Source organism: Zingiber officinale, chromosome 4B, assembly GCF_018446385.1.
Source record: "Zingiber officinale cultivar Zhangliang chromosome 4B, Zo_v1.1, whole genome shotgun sequence".
In the NCBI taxonomy this organism is placed as follows: domain Eukaryota; kingdom Viridiplantae; phylum Streptophyta; class Magnoliopsida; order Zingiberales; family Zingiberaceae; genus Zingiber; species Zingiber officinale.
In genome coordinates, this window is record NC_055993.1 from 89,362,893 (window position 1) to 89,387,284 (window position 24,392).

The window sequence follows — 24,392 nt, forward strand, 5'->3', positions numbered from 1 at the left end:
CCATCACTCGATAGGAGACAGCGACTCCATGAAGCCGGTCGGCGGTCATCCAGAAAGTCACCCGAGCGGTATCATTCTCAGAAGCACGAAAACAATCCTCGGGGATCTAAGGAGCGGCCGAGCCCGTCCGATCGGGAGGAAGAAAATAGAAACAACATATCCCGGGGCAAAATCAACATCATCGCTAGTGGACCGACCAGGGGTGACTCTAACAGAGCAAGGAAGGCGAATGTCAAGTAGCTCAAGATCCATGCGGTCGGGTGCAGTCAAGAACGGGCGAGCGGGCCAGAAATCAGCTTCGGGCCCAGGGACCTCGAGGGAGTCGAAGTCCCACATGACGATGCCCTCATCATCAAAGCGGTAATAGCTAATTACACTATTCACCACATTTTCATTGATACAGGCAGTTCGGTCAACATCATATTCAAAAAGGCTTTCGACCAACTACAAATTGATCGAGCTGAGCTGATGCCCATGACAACCCCGCTCTACGGGTTTACGGGAAATGAAGTTTTACCAGTCGGTCAGGTCCGACTAGCCATTTCGCTAGGAGAAGAGCCGCTCAGGAGGAAGAGGACCTCCAACTTCGTCGTGGTCGACTCTCCCTCGGCGTACAATGTTATCCTGGGAAGACCAGCGCTTAGTGAGTTCCGAGCGGCCGTCTCCACCTTCTACCAAAAAATTAAATTCCCTGTCGAAGACCAAGTGGGAGAAGTGCGAGGAGATCAGCTGGCGGCTCGGCAATGCTACGTCGAAATGGTCCAAGCTGAAGCAAAGTCCTCACGGAAGATGCCGCAGATTGAGATAAATGCTATAACAGATAAACCACCCTCTTTGGTTTATGAAGAAAAAGAGGAGGTACAGATTCACCCTTCCCGACCGGAGGCCACTACATTCATAGCGTCTGATCTGGAGGCAAGCCAAAAGGAGAAATTAATCAGATGTCTCCAGAAAAACTGTGATGTCTTAATGTGGTCGACGCACGAGCTGCCGGGAATTTCGCCAAGCATCGCGCAGCATGAACTGCACGTCCGGCCGGATGCGCGGCCAGTGAAGCAGAGGAAGAGAGACTTCAGTGCCGAGCAGAACGTCATCATCCGAGTGGAAGTGGAGAAACTCTTGGAGGCCGGCCACATATGGGAAGTGCAGTTCTCGAGCTGGCTGGCGAACATGGTGCTAGTCTCCAAGCCGGACAACAAGTGGAGAGTCTGCATCGACTTCCGAGATCTAAATAAGGCTTGCCCAAAGGACTTCTACCCCCTGCCCCGGATTGATCAACTGGTGGACTCCACGGCCGGGTGCGAACTGATATGCATGCTAGATGCTTATCAGGGTTATCACCAAGTGACGCTCGCCAGAGAAGACCAAGAGAAAGTCAGTTTCGTCACGGCAGATGGCACGTACTGTTATAAAGTGATGTCGTTCGGGTTGAAGAATGCAGGAGCAACATACCAGCGGCTGATGAACAAAGTATTTCGTGAGCAGATCGGGCGCAACTTGGAAGTCTACGTCGACGATATACTCATCAAGTCAACCCGAGCGGCAGATCTTCTCAAGGACATGGAAGAAACCTTTCAAACGTTAAGGAAGTATGGAGTTAAGCTGAACCCTCAGAAATGCTTGTTCAGAACAAAAGGAGGACGTTTTTTGGGTTACATCGTGACCGAGCGGGGCATAGAGGCTAACCCTAGCAAAGTGAAAGCAGTACAAGATATGCCGCCCCCTAAAAATCTCAGGGAGGTACAGCGCCTGATCGGTCGGATAACGACATTATCAAGATTCATCTCTAAGACTGCCGACCGGAGCCTGCCTTTCTTCAGAATTCTGCGAAAAGCTATCAAGTTCAAATGGGATGAGGATTGCGATCGGGCATTCGAAGAGCTGAAGGCATATTTGAATTCCCTACCAGTGTTAGCCAAACCGGCTGTAGGTGAGCCGCTCTGTATTTACTTATCCTCAACTGAGCATGTCGTGGGCTCGACATTGGTACGGTCGAGCGGCGAAGAACAAACTGTATACTTCTTGAGCCATATTTTAAAAGATGCTGAATCTCGCTACACCGGGCTCGAGAAGCTGACTTTGGCTTTGGTCCTAGCCGCTTGGAGACTCCGTCCTTATTTCCTGGCGCACACAATCATCGTCAGGACCAATAGCCCATTGGGAAGAGTGCTGCTGAATCCAGAAGCGTCCGGACGACTCATCAAGTGGACAACGGAGTTGAGTGAATTTGACATTCAATATCAACCCCGGTCGGCAATCAAGGGCCAATCCTTAGCGGATTTCGTGACGGAGGTACAAAATCCCGAGCCCGAAGCTTTGTGGAAAGTGTTTGTGGACGGATCGTCCACTCAGCGAGGGAGTGGTATTGGTATCCTGTTGATTTCCCCTCAAGGCAAGCGAATGCACCTTTCTATCCGGCTGGACTACCGGGCGACGAATAATGAAGCGGAATACGAGGCCCTTATAGCCGGCTTGCAGACCACCCGCCATGTGGGAGCCGGTCGGGTAACAATATATTCAGACTCCCAACTCGCCGCTCAGCAACTCTCCGGGTCCTTCGAAATAAATAACGTGAGGCTGAACCTTTATGCCAAGGCCTTCGAAAGGCTTAAGCACCACTTCAGGGAAGTCATCATCCAGAAGATACCCCGAGTGGAAAACCAGTCGGTAGATGAGTTAGCTAAGCTCGCGAGTTCAATATTACCGATCGTCATCCAACAACCCATAGAGCAGGTATCCTTGGTGGCGCATATCGACCGAATGGAGGGTCTCACCTTCCCGAGCGACTGGAGGACATCGATAATGGAATTTTTGAGCTCGGGGACCACACCGTCCGATCGGGAGGAAGCCCATTTGTTGAGGAGGAGAGCCGGCCGGTTCACACTCGTGGGAGGTCAACTCTACAAAAAGGCTTTCTCCCGCCCGCTCCTGAGATGTGTGAGCTCGGAAGACGCGGAATACATCCTCCAGGAAGTGCACCAAGGATCATGCAGAGGACATCCGGGCGGGTGATCACTCACTAGGAAAGTCCTGCTGGCTGGGTACTTCTGGCCAACCCTGCAAGAAGACGCCGCTCGGACGGTCGCAACATGCATTTCTTGTCAGAAGTTTCATTGCTTCTCTCATCGCCCGGCGGAGGAAATGAAAGCGTCTGCGGTATCCTGCCCGTTCGACCAATGGGGTATGGATATTGTAGGTCCCTTCCCCATGAGGACCGGGCAGCTGAGATTCCTGCTAGTGGCAGTCGACTACTTCTCTAAGTGGGTCGAGGCCGAACCACTCGCGAAGATAACCGAGCAGATGGTCAAGAAATTCATATGGCAACACATCCTCTGCCGGTTCGGCATTCCGCGTCGACTCATTTCCTATAACGGACGGCAGTTCGTGGGAAAGCAGCTTGGAAAGTGGTGCGAGGGCTACGGCATCGAGCAGCACTTCACGTCCGTGGCGTACCCCTAAAGCAATGGTCAAGCCGAAGTAGACAACCGGGAGATCCTTCGCATTCTTCGGGCTCGGCTCGACCATATGGGAGGAAGCTGGGTGGACGAGCTGCCAGGCGTCCTATGGGCTATCCGCACGACCCCTAAAGAGGGAACGGGAGTAACACCGTTCCACTTGGTATATGGGGGTGAAGTGGTTGTCCCCGTGGAAGTCAGCGTGGAGTTCGTCCGAATACAGAACTACGACGAGGGCAACGCCGAGCAAAGACAGTTGGAATTAGACCTGATCGACGAGGAGCGAGCCAAAGCCAACGTCCGACTGATGGCATACAGGCAAAGGATGAAGCAGAACTACAACCGCCGTGTGATCCCGAGAGCATTCCAGGTCGGCGATCTTGTGTGGAAAAAATTGAAACCAGTTGGAGATGTGGGCAAGCTCGAAGCTCCCTGGGCAGGACCCTTCAGAGTCGTCGAAAAGCTCCGCTCGGGTGCCTATTATCTGGAGGATGAAGACGGACAGCAACTGGATTGACCATGGAGCGCAAACCACCTCCAGCCTTACCGGGCGGGGTGAAAGGTGCGCCAATGTAATGTATGCTGTATACTTTCCGTTCGGCTGTATACTTGAAATGCAGGAGTAAAAAATCAGAAAATTAGCGCAAGTATAGGGCATCGTCAGCCGAATCGGAAGATCGTCGAGCTCCGACGTTAAATATCGAGATCGGACCGGCGACTATAAACCCTTCGGCCGGAAGACCGTTGAGCTCCGACGTTAAATATCGAGAGTCGGACCGGCGACTATAAACCCTCCGGCCGGAAGACCGTCGAGCTCTGACGTTAAATATCAAGAGTTGGACCGGCGACTATAAACCCTCCGGCCGAAAGACCGTCGAGCTCTGACGTTAAATATCGAGAGTCGGACCGGCGACTATAAACCCTCCGGCCGGAAGACCGTCGAGCTCCGACGTTAAATATCGAGAGTCGGACCGGCGACTATAAACCCTCCGGCCGGAAGACCGTCGAGCTCCGACGTTAAATATCGAGAGTCAGACCGGCGACTATAAACCCTCCGGCCGGAAGACCGTCGAGCTCCGACGTTAAATATCGAGAGTCAGACCGGCGACTATAAACCCTCCGGCCGGAAGACCGTCGAGCTCCGACGTTAAATATCGAGAGTCGGACCGGTGACTATAAACCCTCCGGCCAGAAGACCATCGAGCTCCGACGTTAAATATCGAGAGTCGGACCAGCCACTATAAACCCTCCGGCCGGAAGACCGTCGAGCTCCGACGTTAAATATCGAGAGTCGGACCGGCGACTATAAGCCCTTCGGTCGAAAGTAATGCTGCTTAGCGGTAATTCCAGTTAAAGCTATGCATGTATTCAACTAAGCGAGTCCGGTTGATCAAGTGTGCAAGCAGGCGGGTTACCAAGAGTACCCCGTAAACATCTAGCAAAAATCCCATTTGCGAAACGAGATATATTCAACCGAGCGGCCTAGTTATACAAAATACTTCGTGAAAAATCCCTTTCAAACACAATAGAGGCGAGATGAGAGGCGAATAACGAGGAGAAGTGGAGGAACGTGAACGACGGTGGTTGGTGAACCGAGTGGACAGCACGCGTATTGATTAGCAAAAGAAAAAGCAAGCAAGATGATGGCATATCATTAGAGGCTGTTAAGGCCGATCGGAGTGGTTACAAAATGCCTTCATTCCAGGAAATCATAAAGGTCTTTTGGGATGGTGCTGAGGAGCGTCGCTTGGTCTTGGGCCGGGATGAGGACGGAGGCGGGAAGCTGACCCTTGGACTTTAGGTAGGTTGTTGTGGCAGTCATAGCAAGCTCAAAGGCAGTGTACATCCGTTCGCAGACTTTCTCCGAGAATTCGGCCGAACGGATGTAATTTAGCCTCAAGACGGCGACCCGGCCTGGCTCAGCCTCCTGGTATTCCTTGAGGGCCGCTCGGGAAGCATCGGCGGCTGCCTGGTGTTCTTGCAATGCAGCCTCAAGCTTCGTCACCTCATCTGATCGGGCTGCATTCTCGCCGGCCAGCTGCTCCATCAGCTCCTTAACCTGTTGCTCCAGGCCTCGAGCCTCGACATTTTTCTTCTCCAAATCGGAGATGGTCGTCTTCTTCCGATCGGTGGCAAGACTTATTTTTCGTTCGAGTGTCTTCGCCTGTCTTTCAAGTTATGCTAGAGTATAGGCCTGATCGGCCGTCTTCTTTCGTTCCGCCCCCAATAAATCCTGAGCCTTCTTGAGCTCTTTCTGCAGCTCGGCGTATGAGAGGCCTTGGGAGCCGAACGGGCTGCCTGAAGCCTTTAGCCTCTTTATCTCTTCTTCCGCCATAGCCAAGCGGTTGGAGGCAACGATCTCCTCCACCCATCTCTGGCATGAATAGGAATATTAATAGCCGATCGGAATTATGGCATAAAAAACTTCAGAAGAAAACACACTTACCCCAGTGGCCTGTTGCATATGGCTGTTGGCCAAGTTGCCGAGCGGAATCAAGGCAACCCGAGCCCTAGCATCGGCCCACATCTCGGCAAGGGCCCCCTTCATAGTAATCATGTGCTCAGGCACAGTTGGTCGAGCGGACTCGGCCATGAGCTCCTCGGTAGGGAGATGCAGCGTGGCCCTGATCGTACGACTCCGGCCGGGAGTTGTGTAAGCAGACGCAGAACGATCGGAGGCCGGAGTGGAGAACTTGGATAAAATAGTCAAGCGTAGAACTCGACGAGGCACAGGAGGAATTGAGCTGACCGGCACCGCCTCGATGGGATCCGCGGGTAGGTCCAGGTGAGAGGGGGTCCGATCGGATGAGATCGCCTCAATCGCTGGGCCTTTGCCACGAGAAGCGTTTCCCTCTCACTCAGGCGCCTGGATCGCGGAAGTGGCTGATCGTGGGGGAGTTTCCGACCGGCGTCTTTTTTGCCTAAGCGGGCGCTCTTCCTCCTGAATAGAACCTTCCTCCCGAACGGAAGGCCCTCGGCTAGAAGTTGCGCCAACCGCTGGCTCCGGGAGAGAAGCCTGAGCGGCTGACTCCCCCGCATTCGTTTCGCTCTCTCCCTCGTGAGAGCCGACCGGGGTGATGCCCAGTTGCTCCATCTCCTTAGCGGCTGCCGCCTCAAGTGCCTCGGCTTTCTTTTTCAAGATACCAACCATTATTGACTCCATAACAAAGTTTGCTGCAAAGGAAAAAGAAGAAAATCAGTTAGCAATCAAGGTGAAAGTTCGAGTAAAATTCTTACCAAAGCTGCTCGGAAGAGGAGTCCGGATCAGACTCAGACCAAATATGTACAGTACACCCTCCGGCAGAAATTTATTTATGTTAAGATTCAGACCGGCCAGCAGGTTCGCAGCCTGAAGATAATCCGGTCAGGTCTTGAACCACTTTAACTCAGGAGAAGTGGGCGGTCCGACCTACCATTTGGTTAAGAAGGTAAGTCGCTCGGGGAGACGAAGATAGAAGTAATACTCCCTCCAGTGTTTATTGGAGGAAGGAAGTTTATTAAAAAAGACAAGGCCAGGCCGGGCTTGGAACATATAAGTACCCGGTTCGGACTGTTTGGGATAATAAAAATAATAGAATATCTCCGGTCGGAGAGGAATGCGGTGTATCTTGAATAACACCACAACACCACAAAGAAGGCGGAAAGTATTGAGAACTAAGCTTCCGAGCAGAATGCCAAAAAAGTTACAGACATCCATGATGAAAGGGTGAAGAGGGAACCGCAGACCAGCCACGAATTGGTCGCGGAAAAAACAGATACCTCCGCGCGGCGGTTTGTTCGGCCGAGCGGAGGGTGAGGGTAAAACAAGTTCAAAATCGGATGGGATAGTAAAGTCATTAAATAAAACCTCGGCGTCGCGCCGATCGAACCGCGACTCCATGGTAGTATACCATGGGCCGAGAGCTAGATCCGGGGACTGAGAGGAACTGACCATTGTCCAAACGGGCGAAACCACAAAAGGCGAGGAAAGGCAAATGATAGAAGGAAGAAGATGACAAACAATACAGTGACCAGAGAGCGAGAACTGAGCAAAAAAACACGAGGATAACAGAGAAGGGGTAAGGATCTTACAAAGAAGCTGAGGATCGAAAGGAGGAGGCTGGAGATCGCCGGAAACGGAAAAGTGGGATCGCCGGAAGTTTGAAACGCCAGAGGAAGATGTGGAGCACGAGAAAGCACAGATGCGGCGGGGGGAGGAGAAGGTGAAGGCTTTATAGGGTTGGGCCCGAGCGGCCTCCACCATCGGATGCAGGTCACGGGAACCGAAGCACGCATCGGGCCGTCCATTTTAAACCGCCTCAGTCTCGTCGTACACCACGCCACCGCCGTACGATGACGGCAGCAGCGCCACGTGGCATTCGGCTACTGGAGTGCATTTAATGAGCGCGTGCTCGACCTTAATGACGGAGATTGGCACAAATTTCGAGGAGATCCAAGGGAGGGTGGCGTTGACTAAGGCCGTAGCTACCCCTACACGGGCCGAGCGGAGGATGGTTTCTTGGATGCACCGCTCGGCACTACGGGCGTCCAGTCAGTCAGACTATGCGCCTCCTTCGACTAGACTTGAAGGGGAGGCAAGTGATCCAGCAGTAAGGTCGGGGAACCCCCTCTAGAGGGGAGTCAACGCCACATGGAGGTCAAAAGGCAAAATGGTCAACCTAAGGTATGGCCGATCGGATAGGAGTAGGGTTAACAGGCCGACCGGCCGAGCGAATCCAAGCGAAATCAATAACCCCCTTGACAGGAGTCCGATTTTCGACGCTCAAGGTGAGAAGGGTAGTCTGGCCGAGCGGGTAGTCCGCTCGGCCAAGGCATAAAGCAGCATGGGCAGGAATAAGCTCGTCCGAGCACGCGACTGGGAATCTTCCCGGTCGGACCAATTCCTACGCCCGGTCGGGAGTAATGTGCTGGCTGAACAGCTGGACGCTCGGCGTGGAGAAAGGAGACCAGACGACAAAGGGAACAGTGGGAGCATTATCCTCAGAAACACCTGTCACTGACAACAGGTATGTTCAACGACCAGGCCTTAACGCAGAAGCCTAAGACGAAATGGTTTGCCGTCCCATCAAAGAGATGCTCGGACTGTAGCAGTATGGTGTTAGGCATGCTCTGCTGGCAAGCCCATACCGAGGTAAGGTGAGGTACACGTGTACGCCTCGATGGGAATGCACAAGCCTCCCCATAGCTCTATATATATGAGAGCCCTCCAGACTTCAAGGAGGTATGCAATCTCTGATTCTCAACGCCACTTTTTCGCTTGCCTCTTGCCTGATTTGAGCGTCGGAGGGCCGTCGCTGGGAAACTCCTCCCGACCCGACTTCTTTGCAGGTAGCGGCGGAGATCCACATCACCAGCCGGAGATAGCGGAGAGCGCCACGTTCCCAGCGTCCATCCACTCATCACTCGGACAGGAATAGATTGGATTTGAACTTTCTAATCCAACTCATTAATTAGGGCTATATATTGATATGATTGAGAGAAGATTATATATATAAGATCATTAATTGGCTTGTAAGGTTTTAGAAAACCTTAACTCAATTATCTTCTCCTCTCCCTCTCTCCTCTCTCTTTGTCGCCGCCATCAAGGGGAAGCCTTTCCCCTTGTTGTCGTCACCACCACAAGGGAGAAAACTCTCCCTTGTGTGCTTCTCTTCCTCTTTCTCTTGATCCCTCTTCTTCGCTTGTGGCTAGTAACTTTCGAAGTAGAGGCTTGTATTCAAGGAGTTGTCTTGAGGAGCTCGACGTGGATACGAATAGAGGCAAGGTTCGACAATGTCACTATGGTTGATGCCCTTCTTGTTACAGGTCATCTGTAAGGTATACCTAGCATAAATTTACTTTCTGTAAAAATTTAATTATGCGATCATGGTTGGCATGTTGTATCCTTGTATGCGCATGATGTTGGAACCCTAAGGTTGTTCTGATGTGATCAACAAGTTAAGTTAGGTCCTGTGTGTTATTAACCTTGTGTCTAAGTGTGCAGAAGCTTAGGATCACAGGTAGTCGAGCGGAAGACGCAGCTAGTGAGAAGGACAGCACATGGTGTGTCCGAGAGACGAGGCGCTGAGGAAGAGTATGCCGGTGGACGAGAAGGAAGCATGCGGTGGTTTCGAGGGACGAGAAGTCGGAGCCAAAGACTGCTTGAGGAGCAAGAGACATAGCTAGCGAGAAGGTCGGCACGTGGTGCGACTGAGGGAAGAAGACTGCGGATGAGTACACTGGCGGACGAGAAGGAACCATGCGGGGATTCTGAGGGATGAGAAGCTGGAGCGGAAGTCTGCTCGAGAAGACTGGAAGTTGGGTTTAGGTGAGCCCTATTCCGGATGGCAGAGATCACCCAAGCGAGTGGAAGACTCGGTCTGAGGCGAATGGAGCTGGAGCAGAAGACCCAGGCTGGAAAAAGTCAACGGGGTTGACTTTTTCCCCTGGGGAGCCTGGAGCTGTCCGAGGCGCCCGGACCCCTCCAGGGTGCCCGGAACCCTTTCGGGCGCTCGAAGTTGAATTTTTCATAGGTTCGAGTTTTGATTCGATCTGAACGTCGGGGGATAAATTTTATCCCCCCCAGGGCGCTCGAAACCCTTAGGGCACCCCGACCAAGGCAATAAATATAGCCTTGGTTCAGAAGCTTTTCAACAATCAGAACTCAAGCAATTCTTTCAACACTTGTACGCTTTCTCTATAGTTTAGCTTTTGTTGTGCACTTCATTGCTGTAAAAAGCTTCTCCACCTGAAGGAGATACTAGTACTACGCTTTCCTTGGATTAACAACCTCCCCGATTGTAACCAAATAAATCTCGGTGTGCCTTTTACTTTTCTGATTTACTTTCTATTTATCTTATTTTGCAAGTGTTAGTTTAAGATAAACAGAAAGTAAATCAAAAAAGTAAAAGGCTATTCAGGCTATTCAACCCCGGGTTGGTTTTTGTTTTTATTTTGTCAGGCTATTCAACCCCCCCTTCTAGCCGGCCGCCAACGGTCCAACAAGTGGTATCAGAGCCAAGGCGCTTTAGAAGGATTAACCACCGACTGAAGTAACAAAACGATGGCCGGAGCTAGCATCTACCCACCAGCATTCGAGGGGGAGTTTGCTTTTTGGAAGCATCAAATGGAGGTATATCTTAACACAGATTTTTGTATTTCATTAATTATGAAATTTGGTTATGAAGCACCAAAGACAACGAATGGAGAAGAAATCAAGAAATATCTCTGGAACGAGAAGCAACGTAACGAATCGATGGCAAAGGCTCGGGCTGAATTTCATCGTCTAAGCGTAATACCAAATGAAGATATCGACAGAGTCAGAGAATACACAAGCGTAAAAGAACTTTGAGAAAAGTTCTTAAAGATCTACGAAGAACCAACTGAAGTCGAATCCAACTCTTCGATGGACACCAAGTCACCATCAGAACAGTCTGAGAATGAGGAAACTGCCAAGACAACCGAACTCCATCCCGAGGACACAGAAAGCTCATCCCTGATGAGCATCGATGAAGGGGGAGAGACTTCGGAAGAAAGCAACACAATAGGGGGAGAATCAACAGCTGATAAGGTAAGTCAGGTATGGTATCTACCTTCTGAACAATTGGTTAAATCAATTGAAAAGTTGCCTGAAGATTTTTGCAAATTCGAAATTGAATCATCGAAAGAGTTTTTCAGATTAGAAAATCTTTTGTTGAAAGAATTTAGCAAATTAGAAGCATTGGCAAAAGATTCTTGTGAGTTACAAAATACTTTGTCGAACGAATCTTGTGAATTAGAAACATTGCCGAAATTTTTTTTACCAATTATGTTGTCGAAAGAATTTTCTGCATGCTTAATGTTGTTTGTCTTAAATCTGGAAAATTATGATTTGAGAAATTATGATAGACTAAAATAGAAATTTAGATATCATAATGATATTAAAGAAATGACAATAACTTGAGAACGAATTTTGTTTAAATAAAAATAAATAAATATTTTTGCTTAAGTTAAAAGTTTTTCTGAAATTGGAAATTTTTGCTTAAATTTTTACTTAGAATTTTCAAAAATATTTTTACAAAATTGTCTAAGTCAGAATTGTTTCGACTTAAAGCGATATTTAGAAAAAAAATTTTAGACTGCTTCTGTGAAAATTATTGTAAAAATTTTTTCAAAATTTTCTAAGTCTTATCCCTTAGATTTTTTTCGAAACCCCAAATTTTTATGTGATCAAAGGGGGAGAAGAAAAAGTATAAGTCTACGGGGAGGTAGACTAAATTTAAAATTTGCTATCTTTTTGCACTTTATTGCAAAATTAGTTAGTTTATTTTTTTGTCTATTTTTTCATAGCTTAACTTGGGTTGCTCACATCCAAAAGGGAAAGATTGTTGGAACCTCAAGGTTATTTTGGTGTGATCAACAAGTTAAGTTAGGTCCTGTGTGTTATTAACCTTGTGTCTAAGTGTGCAGGAGCTTAGGAGCACAGGTAGTGGAGCGGAAGACGCAGCTAGCGAGAAGTACGGCACGCGGTGCGTCCGAGGGATGAGGCGCTGCGGAAGAGTACACCGGCCGACGAGAAGGAAGTGTGCAGTGGTTCCGAGGGACGAGAAGCCGGAGCGGAAGACTACTCGAGGAGCAAGAGACGCAGCTAGTGAGAAGGTCGGCACGGGGTGCGACTGAGGGACGAAGACTACGGATGAGTACACTGGCGGAAGAGAAGGAACCACGCGGTGATTCTGAGGGACGAGAAGCCGGAGCGGAAGCCTGCTCGAGAAGACCGAAAGTTGGGTTTGGGTGAGCCCTATTCCAGATGGTAGAGATCACCCAAGCAAGCAGAAGACTCGGTTTGAGGTGAACGGAGCTGGAGCAGAAGACCCGGACTGGAAAAAGTCAACGGGGTTGACTTTTTCCCCCGGGGCGCCCGGAACCCTTCCGGGCGCCCGGAGTTAACTTTTTCACAGGATCGACTTTTGATTCGATCTGAACGTTGGGGGGATAAATTTTATCCCCCCAGGGCACCCGGAACCCTCAGGGCGCCTCGACCAAGACTATAAATATAGCCTTGGTCCAAAAGCTTTTCAACAATCAGAACTCAAATAATTCTTTCAACACTTGTACGCTTTCTCTGTAGTTTAGCTTCTGTTGTACGCTTCATTGCTGTAAAAGGCTTCTCCGCCTGAAGGAGATACTAGTGCTACGCTTTCCTTGGATTAACAACCTCCCCAGTTGTAACCAAGTAAATCCCGGTGTGCCTTTTACTTTTCTGATTTACTTTCTGTTTATCTTATTTTGTAAGTGTTAGTTTAAGAGTTCGAGAAGGGTTGGTTTTTATTTTTATTTTGTCAGGCTATTCAACCCCCCCTTCTAGCCGGTCGCCAATGGTCCAACATATTGTGCATGTGATGTAATAATTTAGAAATTATTATTATTTATTTTTCACTGTGCATGTTTACGGAACGTGTTTTAGCGCACACCGCATTGGGCATATCACAACACCTGGAACCCTTCCAAGCACCTCGACCAGGGCTATAAATACAATTTTGGACCCAGAAGTCTAGATAGAACACTTGTTAGTGTTTCCTTTTGAGTTTAGCTATCTAATTGTGAGATTTAATTGCTGTAAGAGACTTCTCCAACTAGAGGAGATTTTTACTGAGCTTTTCATCTTCCTTGGATTAACAACCTCCCTAGTTGTAACCAAATAAATCCACTATGCCTCATCTTTTTAATTTTAGTTTCTTAATTATTTTTATGCAAGTGTTAATGTTAATTAAGTTATAAAAGTTCGAGGAAGACTAATTTTTTTCAAGGCTATTCACTCCCTCAAGCCGGCTACCAAGGCTCCCTATCATAACCCGACCGAATGGCTCAAGGGTCTGAAATATAAACATGAGAACAAATTCACTTATAACCCGGTTGGATACTCAAGAGTCTAGAATATAAATACAACCCGGTCGAATGGATCGAGAGTCTAAAATAAAGCAAGCTCGCTTATAACCCAGTTAGCTACTCGAGAGTCTGGAACACAAGTATAACCCGATCGAATAGCTCAGGAGTCTGAGATATAAGCATGAGAGCAAGCTCGGTTATAACTTGGTTGGCTACTCGGGAGTTTGGAACATAAGTACAACCCGACCAAACGACTAGGGAGTTTGAAATATAAGCACGAGAGTAAGCTCGCTTATAACCTAGCCAGTGGCTTGGGAGTCTGGGATAAGCCCAATATGCAATCTGGGGTCTATATAATTTTGAGACGCGAGAGCATGCTCGCTTATAACCCGGCGATGACTCGGGAGTCTGGACAAGCCCTGTCTGAACCCCGGAGGCTATATTCCGGTCTGAGACTAGTGGTGATAGGTCAACCGCGAATGGGGGAGGTGAAGCCCTGATGTCAATGGGAGCGGAGCCCGTAGCAATACGAGCGAGCAAAGCCCATAGCACATCCAATTGGGGAATCGAGCCTATAATCCCTGATCGGATAGTAAGGCCCCTAGTCTCTAAATGGGGAGCTATACTAGATCCTACGATCGAGAGAGGAAATATAATAGAAAAGCTAACCTACTGATTGACTGAGGATCCAACTGGGTCCCTCGACTCCCGAATACTCGTAGAGTGAGTAGGAATATAATAGAAAAATAGTTTGTTGATCCGCTGATAATCTGACTCGGTCCTTCAACTCCAGAATACCCGTGGAGTTGGGAAGAGAATATAATATGTTTGTCGAAATCTTCCGGGACCATGATGATAGCAGAGAGTTTTTCAGCGTCGTTCATCTTCACGTTCCAGATCAGGCTAAGTTCCCACAAACAACGGCAAATATGATCCTGTCAGGAATCTTAGAAGACGGAATTGCCAGTGTGATGTGGCTGAAATGTTAACTGAATTGTTATGACCCAAAGGGGAGGGTATGATGAACTGTCTTCTATGTTGATCAAGTCATCAGACGATCTCTAGTCAACGCTACCTACAAACAGCGACTAGATTTCTCAAGTCCCTGGCACCCTGCTGCTCAAGGCGGATCCCACGAATATATAAGGAACATGATAATAGTAGCATACTGAAATGAATAAAGAATGAGTACGGTGAACATACCCTTGCCCAAGGAGGCGCCCTCTGATAGACCGGTGAGCTAGTCATAATGCTGATTGAGTCGTCATGGCCGGCACGTGGAGGCTATCGGCGAGGGGGACTATAACACATGGCGCCTACCGTCGAGGGGGGGGGGGGGCTACGGTGCGTGGTGCCTGCGATAAGGCAACGAGGGCAGTTGTGAAGCCAGCGGTCGCTAGACGCGGCCTGGTTGAGAGAGAGCAGAGGAGAAGAGGGAAAGAGGCATCCTAGCTGGAGAGGGAGGGAGGCGGCAACCGCGTCCTCATTCGTGCGTGAGGCGGTTGTCGCTGGAAGGGACACCGGAGGGAACGGTGTGCGGATTTTAGCGGCGAAGGTGACACCGATGCGTGAGGTGGCATCAGCTTGCATTAGGCGATGGCGGTGCTCTTGGGCGACGTCGATGTGGAGAAGGAGAGGGGAGTGGTGGCCGGTGTTGGCGATGAGGCGAAGACAGTGTCTGCCTGCATGGCTGTGGTGGTAGTGGCGGAAGAAGCTAGCCAAAGACCCTCTCTCCTCTTTGAACAATGTCCTCCTTAAAACAAAAACCCTCCCAATATGAAAAGACCTTTGTGCCCTTGCCCCCTCCTCTCCCGAAATCCCTATGGGGCCCTCTCTTCTATATCCACATTATATATATATTAACTCATTTACTAACTAATTTTGATGAAGTCCAAAATAAAATTATGTTAACATCCTTTTTTCACATCGAAAATAATTCCAAGGTTTATTAATAATTTTCTTAAACGCATCAATCAAGGATCTAGAGTTCAATACTTATAGTGTATTATTGTGAATTTTTCTCATTAATCAATTAGTGATTTAGAATTTGAGATTCAGTTGTGGCATATTATTGAATATTTTCTCATTAATTAATCAGGGATCTAGAATTCAAAATGCAACTATGGCGTATTATTGATAATTTTTCTCATTAATCAATTAGTAATATAAAATTCTATTTTGTCCCACATCTTAAAATTGAAAACATTACGAGCAAAGAAGTTTCTATAAATATCCTAAGGCGGTGATGTTAAAAAGCATACTGATCCTATCCAAAAGTTGTGGAGATGGTTAGCCGAGGATGTGGCCTTTGGGTTGACCGAATGTAGACCTTCGCCCTGCAACACAAGAATTATTAGTGCTGGGCCGAGGAAGGGGTCTCCGACGTTGATCCTCCGACGTTCAAGACAGTCACCGAAAAATATGTGGAGCAACAGTAATAAAGATGCAAGTAGTAGACAACACCCATTTATATAGAGCTCCTATAACTTGCGTGCCTACTTCCCCAGGTGGGCACGCTTTCCCAAGTTTCCTATGAAAAGACTTATTGAAAAAGTGCTTCTAACACTCAACCTTAACAGCACATGTAAATCTCTGATAGGACAGTGGAATCTTCGGTCGTACGATCTGCCTATAGGTCATGCTTGGTGTCAGCGGTCCATTCTTCCAAAAGGATTTGAAGAGATCTTATCAGAGCCATCATCAACTGACTAGTCCACTCGGCAGTGACTGGTCCTCTCAGTTATGACTGGTCGGCTCAGTCATGATTGGTCCGCTCGACAATGGCTGGTCCGCTCAGCCATGACTTGTCCTCCACGTCAGTCGATCTTCATCACTTTGGCCTATCCTTGGTGGGCACCCTCGTCATTATCGGATCACAAGTCTTCCCCTTAAGTCTAGTCAAAGAAGGCTGCAAATTCACTGACTGGACTGTTGGTGTAACCCAAAACTCCTTCCCCTCAGGATATCAAGGGCTTGATAGACGCTGTTTGGCTACGGCTGTCTTTGATTCAAGGGTTTATAGTCATTGCTTGCCTTAAGATACTTGTAATTGGCGGATATGGTTAGACTGGCTAAATGAACTGGTCGACCTTCAGCTGGAGGCATGGTGTATGAACCCGAATGCCTTTGATTCCCTAAGGCACGGTGTATGAACTCGAGAGTTTTTGAATCTTGGAGGCACGGTGTGTGAACACGAGTGCTCTTAATTCTGAAGCTATTGTTCGACTGGCTAAATGAGTCAATCGGCCTTCCGTTGGAGGCATGGTGCACGAACTGAATGCCTTTGATTCCCTAAGGCACAGTATATGAACCCGAGTGCCTTTGAATCTCGGAGGCACGATGTGTGAACCCGAGTGCCTTGGATTTTTAAGATATGGTCCGACCGGCTGAATGAACCGACCGACCTTCCGCGAGAGGCATGATGTATGAACCCGAATGCCAGCTGAGTAGCTAACTAATTTAGCAATTCTGGTTGGGAGTTCATTTCATAAATATTAGTCGAGAGACCATCCTTGATCCATAGCAAGCCATTTCGTCTCGCTCGGCAAGTCATTTCAGCCCGCTCGGATATTACATGGTGAAGTTGTTCAGGCTTTTAGTCCGAGCATCTAGTAGATTTCCCCTCTTATGTTTCTGGTGAAGGCGTTCGAGAGCAGCATCGGGATGACCTTTTATTTACCTCCTTCTGACTCCGCCATTTGTCGGAGCCTCTTAGCGTGCTGATGGCATTCATGGGTAGAATGATGATGGGATTTGTGGTAGTCACAGAATGGTCTATGTCTTCTGGTCAGTGATTGATCCACGTCCCGACCTGCTTTCTTCTCTTGGGTCAACAGAAGATTCAATCGGGCCTATCTAAGGCTTCCTATGAGCGGGGGTGGCTCTCGTCTGGCCTGGTCGTTCGGATCAGTAATGGGTCCCTCCTTTTTTGAGTCACCTAAGCTTCTTCCACGTTGATATATTCTGTGGCCCTCCTGAGTAGATGGTCGAAGTCTTTGGCGGTCTTCGGATGAGGGAGCGGAAGAATTCTCCTTTGGTAAACCCCTGTGCGAAGGCATTTACTAGTATTTCTGAGAAGACCGATGTGATATCCATAGCCACCTGGTTGAATCGCTTGATGTAAGCCCTCAGTGCCTCCTTGGATCCTTGCTTCAACGTGAACAAACTCTCACTCGTCTTTTAGTAGCAGCGACGGCTGGCGAAGTGATGCAAGAACGCCGTTCGGAAATCTTTAAAACTGTGAATTGATCAGATCGGTTGGCAGCTAAACCAACGTTGCACCGATCTAGAAAGGGTGACGAGGAAGACCCAACATTTCACTCCATCGGTGTACTGGTGGAGCGTTGTCGCGTTATTGAACTTGTCCAGCTGATCGTTCGGATCAATCATTCCATTGTATTCCTCGATCACCAGCGAGGTGTAGTGTCTTGGCAGAGGGTCGCCTAATATCGCTTGGGAGAACTATAGGTTGATTCGCTCGGGCGAATCGTCATTCCTTGGTGCTTTTCCTTTTCGCGTGTCCCGGACGGGCGTGTCATCTAAAGAAGATCCTAGTTCCTTCTTCGCTCGACACTGTTCCTCCGATGGAGTCTAGAATAGTGTCCGATGGAAGGGGATTAGTGCATTGGGCACATCCTCGTATGTGTCGTTCGACCTCTTATTCTGCCCTTGAACGGATGCATAATCCACTTGGTCTCTGCCTTCAGCTAGTTATCCTGTTGCTGATCCCGCGGACTCATGTGTCTGGCGCTCAGCTAGCGCTTGCTGTTGTTGCTGATCCACCATTATTGCAGCTCGAGCTTGTATCAGCATATTCAGCTCCTCCTTTGTTAAAGTCACGGTGATGAGTCGTCCAACGTCCTCCATCTTCACGTTTCAGATGCAAGTTACATTCCCACAGACAATGTCAATATGATCATGCCCGAAAGTCGTGGAGATGGTTAGCTGGGGATGTGGCCTCTGGGTTGACCGAATATAGACCTAGCTTTGCCCTGTAACACAAGAATCGTTAGTGCTAGGCCGGAGAAGGGGTTCCCGGCGTTGGCCTTCCGACGCTCAAGTCAATCACCGAAAAAATATGTGGAGCAACAATAATGAAGATACGAGTAGTAGATAGCATGTGCGCATATCTCCGTCGATGTTTAGACCCCCTTTATATAGAGCTCTTGTAGCTTGTGTGCCTGCTTCTCCAGGTGGACACATTTCCCAAATTTTCTATGAAAAACTTGTCGAGAAAGTACTTCTAATACCATACCTTAACATGACATACAAATTTCTGATGAAACAATGAAAACTTCCGCCGTGCGATTTGCCTGTGGGTCATGCTTAGTGTCAGTGGCACATTCTCCCAAAGAGATTTGAAGAGATATCTTATTAGAGCCATCATCAACTGATCGATCGTGACTAGTCTACTCAACAATGATTGATTTGCTCGATAGTGATTGGCCTGCTCGACCATGACTGGTCCGCTCGACAATGATTGGTGTGCTTAGCCATAACCAATTCGCTTGGTTATGACTAGTTCGCTTGGCAAGGACTGGTCCACTCGACCATAACGTATCATCCACGTCAGCTGATCTTCATCACTTTGACCTATTTATAGTGTGCCCCTTCATTATTATCAAATCATATACTTTTCTCGATATTTTAACTAAAATCAAGTATAATATTAAATTAATTTTTTATAAAAAAAAATGTTATAATAACTTGTTATTGAGTTTCTCAAATGTCATTCTAATATTGTACTATTTTAGAATTAATTTTTTATAAATATTCATAGAGATATATAAAATTATAAAAATATTAAAATCTTATCTTAAAAAATAAAAATTAAAATAATATTTAAAAATTAAAACTATTTTATATAAATTTATTATCCCAGCGTTGTTGGAGGCAGAAGCAGCAGCATTAGCCTAGTGAAAGAGATCACATACAGCTCTTGCTTCTGCGTCAGCAGCAGAGGAGACGATCGGGGAGGAAGCGACGGAACCCCACCGCGAAGGGCGAGCGGGGAACGCGACAGCATGAGGTCTAGGATGCGCGCAGTCTCCCTCATCTGGCCTGAGGACAAGAGACGGCGGAGGGAAAGAGCGACGGGGCTCCGTTCGAGGCCACTTTCTGGCCCACAAGACTGGCAGCGAGCAATGGAGAAATCTGGCGGCCATTGGAACCCTCTCTGCTCTCTGTTTCTTGTGGAAGAAGCGAAAGAAGGAAGACTATGAGGATTTCGAATGAACAAAAGCAGAGAATTTATTTATACTTGGAAAAAAAAAAAGCGGCAATCACTTTAGTTTTCAAAATAACCCGCCATTTTCTTTGATTTTCAAAACTATTCAATACTTCAGTGGTGTGACTAATTAATCAAGGTTTTTCTGGTGTTTTACAAAATCCAGAGATTAAAAGGACGGTACGTGATTCTAGATAGATAGGACTGTAAAATGAATAAAAGGTTTGTAAATAAATTTAATATTTAATTTTATAAAAAAATATTTATATTCATTTAATATATATATAAAAATAATTAAATGAATAAATTTAACGACTCGTCACACTAAATAAATAAACAATTCAATAATCAATTACAAAAGTTTTAAATAAAAAAAATTCAAACTAAGTTTAAATTAAGATTAAATTAAATTTATAGTAAGAGAAAAAAATCAAGTCAAAATTAAACCATCATTTCAACAAATTTAGTTCATTTAAACTTAATTTAACCTAATTTGATTACCTTATCAAATAATTAGCTCGTTTACAACAATAATTCTACTCCTTGCTAAATTAATATTTCCAAAAAAAAAATATAAAAAAAAAGTTTTTTCCGGGTGGGTAAATTGTAAAGTATCCATCTGTGAATCGTAGTTTTGGGGAGCTCATTGCTGAAGGCATTTCCACAAACACATTACACATGGAAACTGAACCGTTGCTTTCGATCAGAACCGGCTCTCCGGCGTCGCAGCCGGTTCACCAGCGGAGGCCCTCCCTTACTTCCTCCACTCCGCGTTCCTCCGGACTGTGCCCTCTTCCTGAAGACGGCGAAGTCACCATTCCCATCTCGACCCCTACCACCGCCACCGCTTCCTCCCTCAAAGACCTCCTCATCTTCGGCCACCTCGCCACCGCCTCCGACCAACAACCCGATGGATCTTCCTCCAACAATCCCAACCCTAACCCTTCCTCTTCCGACCACTGGAAGATCAACCTCCACCGATCCCGCACTGCTCCGGCCATGTCCGCCATCAATGACGTCGTCCCCTCCCATCATCCCCACAACCCCGATCGGCCGTCCATTATAAAGCAGGCCTTCTTCCTCCTCCTCGCCTACCTCGCCTTTGGGGTCGCCGTCTACACCTTCAATCACCACCATTTCCAAGGCACGGAGACCCATCCGGTGGTCGACGCCCTCTACTTCTGCATCGTCACCATGTGCACCATCGGCTACGGCGACATCACCCCCTCCACCGCCTTTGCTAAGATCTTCTGCGTCTTGTTCGTCATCATCGGCTTCGGATTCGTCGACATCCTTCTCTCCGGGACGGTATCTTACGTGCTGGACGTCCAGGAGTCCCTCATCCTCTCCGCCTTGAACAAGATCGATGACAAGAAGTATACGCATCAAAAAAATCAGGATGAAAGCCAGAATGGACGCAGCATTGCCCAGAATTACATCATCGACGTCAAGAAGGGGCGGATGAGGATACGGATGAAAGTCGCTCTTGCCCTCTTCGTCGTCCTGCTCTGCATCAGCCTCGGCACCGGCGTGCTCCGCTTTGTGGAGCGGCTTGGGTGGCTCGACTCCTTTTACCTCTCTGTGATGTCTGTAACCACGGTCGGGTACGGGGACAAAGCATTCAAGACGCTGCCCGGCAGACTGTTTGCCTCGCTGTGGCTTCTCGTCTCCACCCTTGCTGTGGCTCGAGCGTTTCTTTACTTGGCTGAGGCGAGAATCCACAAGAGGCACCGGAGCATAGCACAATGGGTGCTTTCCAGGGACATGACTGTCTCAGAATTCCTTGCTGCTGATATGGACAACGACGGATTTGTGACGTGAGTTAACTTGCTCGAACTACTATTGTTTCCTAGTTCTTTCTTCCTCATGTTGATCTAGTCATGCATTAGATATCTCATTTTTTAAAAAACGAATAGTATTGACAAATTGAGTGTGATGAGTCTGACAAGATTCATACATACGTGAGATAATGACATGCTGTTGTATGGAAGAATCTAGAACGGAGCTACAGAACTAATTCAATTAATGTGCACTGTTCTTGGCATGAGGATTTGCTTTGTCGCTTGTTCCTTTTGATGTCTTTCTTTAGCAGTTTTAAAGTTTTCGTCCTTCAGACTCAACTCAAAGAGTTGGTTTAGAAGCATTATCTTTTGTATGCACAGAGAATTGCTTTGCAGAACGCATTTAACTGGTCAAGAAGTTAAAAAGGAAAATAAATAGTAATCTTGAGAAATGATAAGTCATGCTGTAAGTTAGATTTGGCTGTATACTTTGGAGAGTAAGAAAAAGAATAAATTGAGCAGTATCTGTTTCATTTAATCCCATCTTGTTACCAGCAAATTGGAGAAACATGAGAGTTGAAGAGGAAGACTAGGTTGAAATTTAGTGGATAATAATGTCATGTAGAACCTATTTTTATGAAAAATAAATCCAAGGTGAAAATTGGTTTCAAAAGGTGTTAAATGTTACAAAAAGAATTGAGTTTTGAAAGGATTATGTAAACATTGCGGATCTCAAGGATTCATTATTTACCATGGGTGCATAAAGTTGAACATTATTCCTCTCTAGATTAACTGAATTATTGGTGGATTATCAATTTTTCTATCTCAACGGAGAAAATGAGATTTGAAAGTTGTTCACTTGTAAGGAGACTGAACTCGTTTCAAATGCAAAGAAATGCCCTTATGATGTTAATCTGTCTAGGCTTTACTTAAAGTGGTTTTTACATAGAGAGTTCAATTGTTGAATGTGTACATTTGCATCATATTGTTTCAGATTGATATGCACTACTGTTGGCAAATTAAGAGTTCAATTAATCATGTCGGTTTGCTGATGCCCTCGAGGATGAGATACTGAGTTGGCAATTTTAGTTGTTTGTGATTCTCATTTGTCATTTATGGACAACACTTTTCAATCTTTATTCATCTTGTCTCCTTTTTCTTTTGATTTCTTTCATTTAGTTTACTCTCAATTCCCCCCTTTCTTTTCTACTATTTTTTTTCTCGTAATTATCTCTGTATGCTCAAACATATTTCCAGTTCTCAGATTTATTGTGGATTTCTTTATCTGCTTTATTCTCTTGGCTATTTTCTCTAACCACAATTTGTTCGATCATGCGACTTATCTTCTTTATATACTTCTCTGCAGTAAATCAGAGTTTGTTATTTACAAGCTCAAGGAGATGGAAAAGGTTTCAGATAATGACATCAAGCTGATCTGCAATCAATTCGACAAGATAGATGTAGGGAATTGTGGAAAGATCACTCTCAGATCTCCTTGGGAGTCATCACTGTCATAAATCTTTTTTACGATCATAATGGTTATCGATGATTGCCGTTCTCAACTGCAATAAAATGGACTTCCAAAATGCACCTTTGGTCGCATTCCTCCTCTTTGTTACTTATACCTTCATTCGGCCTGCAAGAGGAATCATATCACCATTGAAGCATGAACAAGTTTCTCTCAAGCTCACCGGATGATAGACTCATATTGCTCCTTTTGTATCCTTGTTCGGTGCATACTATCACAATGACCATCATCTATTCCTCATCCTTGAGGTTAGATGATTATTTAAATTGTAGCGAAGCTACAATGAGAACGACTTTAGTAATGTTTAAAATGATAATAAATGTGCTATATTTGCTCTCATGAGAAATTTAAAAAGGTATTAACTTGCTTTATTCGGGAAATTTTCATATTAATCAGTTAATCCAAGTTTTTCCCCCTGATTGTTTCTTGATTGCTTAGACTGACTGCTCGAGCTATCCTTCGATCTCAATCAATTGCCAGAAATCTCTCTTTGTTTTTTTTAGGTTGGCATCAGGTAATTAGCAATCTCGTTCTTTTGTGTCATCTAAGGATGCATGTTATTAATTTGATTAGACTCTTTTTTTAAAAAAAAAATTTGTTACTAATTGCAGAAAACTGATATTTCTATTTGAAGTTATTTAAAATATGTATTTGTATGGAAAATGATTGGAAAGTATCTTTGACATATATCGTGATCCTAGCAGGGTCGATTTAGAGTTAATTAGGATAGGATCTTTAGGATTTGGAACCTCTGGGCTAAAAAAAAGAAAGGTCATGACTCAATTTAAAGACAAATAAAGTTGTTATAATAAAAATATATATATAGAATTGTCCTAATATAGGGCCGTATCGATCCTATTGATCCTTTTCCAATTCTATTGATCCCATCGATTTTGCTGCCATTCCATTGTAAAAGATGATTCCAAACAATGCCCAGAGCATTTGATACTTCTGCAAACTATGCTTTGATATACATAAATAATTTTATTCTGTTGAGATTTTTTTTTGTCTAAATTAAATGGATGTAGAGAGTTTTAATTAGAGTTCTGAACTCTTATTAAAAGTTCGATTAAATAAAATTAATTGATGAAATTTAAAATTTTAACTTTAAAAAAAATATTAGATTTTTCAATTTATTTGATTGATTCAGTTTTGATTTTAAATTTTATAAAAAAAATAAATCGATTAAATTGAAATACGGATTGATATATTTGAATATGATAATAATTAGAATCATTCGGTTATTTAATATGTGACTTATAAAAAAATTTAGTTAATTAGAAAATAATCTTTTTATTTTGGTTTGGTTTGTTTTTAATTAATTATGAAAAATCGCCTCCACCGACGACGCAGAAGCAAGAGCTGTATCCGATTTCATTCACTGGCTAATGCATAGGGTTATTAGCCGAAAGCTCATCCTAATCACTTGGTTTTTTTTTGGCCTTGTTTTGATTGTCACAAAATTTCAATTCTTAGAGCACAATTTATAGATGGATATATACAACAACTAGATCAATTCAGAGAGAGAGATATATACCTGGACCCACCCCAACTAT

The 24,392-nt window shown here is 46.0% G+C and overlaps 1 protein-coding gene across 1 annotated transcript; it reads left to right on the plus strand.

Annotated features, from left to right (window-relative positions):
- The first annotated feature begins 20,163 nt into the window (after nucleotides 1-20,163).
- On the plus strand, nucleotides 20,164-23,108 carry LOC121977704 (two pore potassium channel c-like). Its single transcript, XM_042530147.1, has 2 exons — nucleotides 20,164-21,344; nucleotides 22,675-23,108. The coding sequence occupies exons 1-2, from the start codon at nucleotides 20,206-20,208 to the stop codon at nucleotides 22,823-22,825; spliced, it is 1,290 nt and encodes a 429-aa protein (XP_042386081.1). The 5' UTR covers nucleotides 20,164-20,205; the 3' UTR covers nucleotides 22,826-23,108.
- Nucleotides 23,109-24,392: the final 1,284 nt, after the last annotated feature.

What these genes read in the sequence shown, in the direction of transcription:
- LOC121977704 (XM_042530147.1), top strand. Translation starts at nt 20,206, where the DNA reads ATGGAAACTGAACCGTTGCTTTCGATCAGAACCGGCTCTCCGGCGTCG. An exon ending in GACAACGACGGATTTGTGAC is followed by an intron (nt 21,345 to 22,674) that starts GTGAGTTAACTT and finishes ACTTCTCTGCAG; the next exon opens with TAAATCAGAGTTTGTTATTT.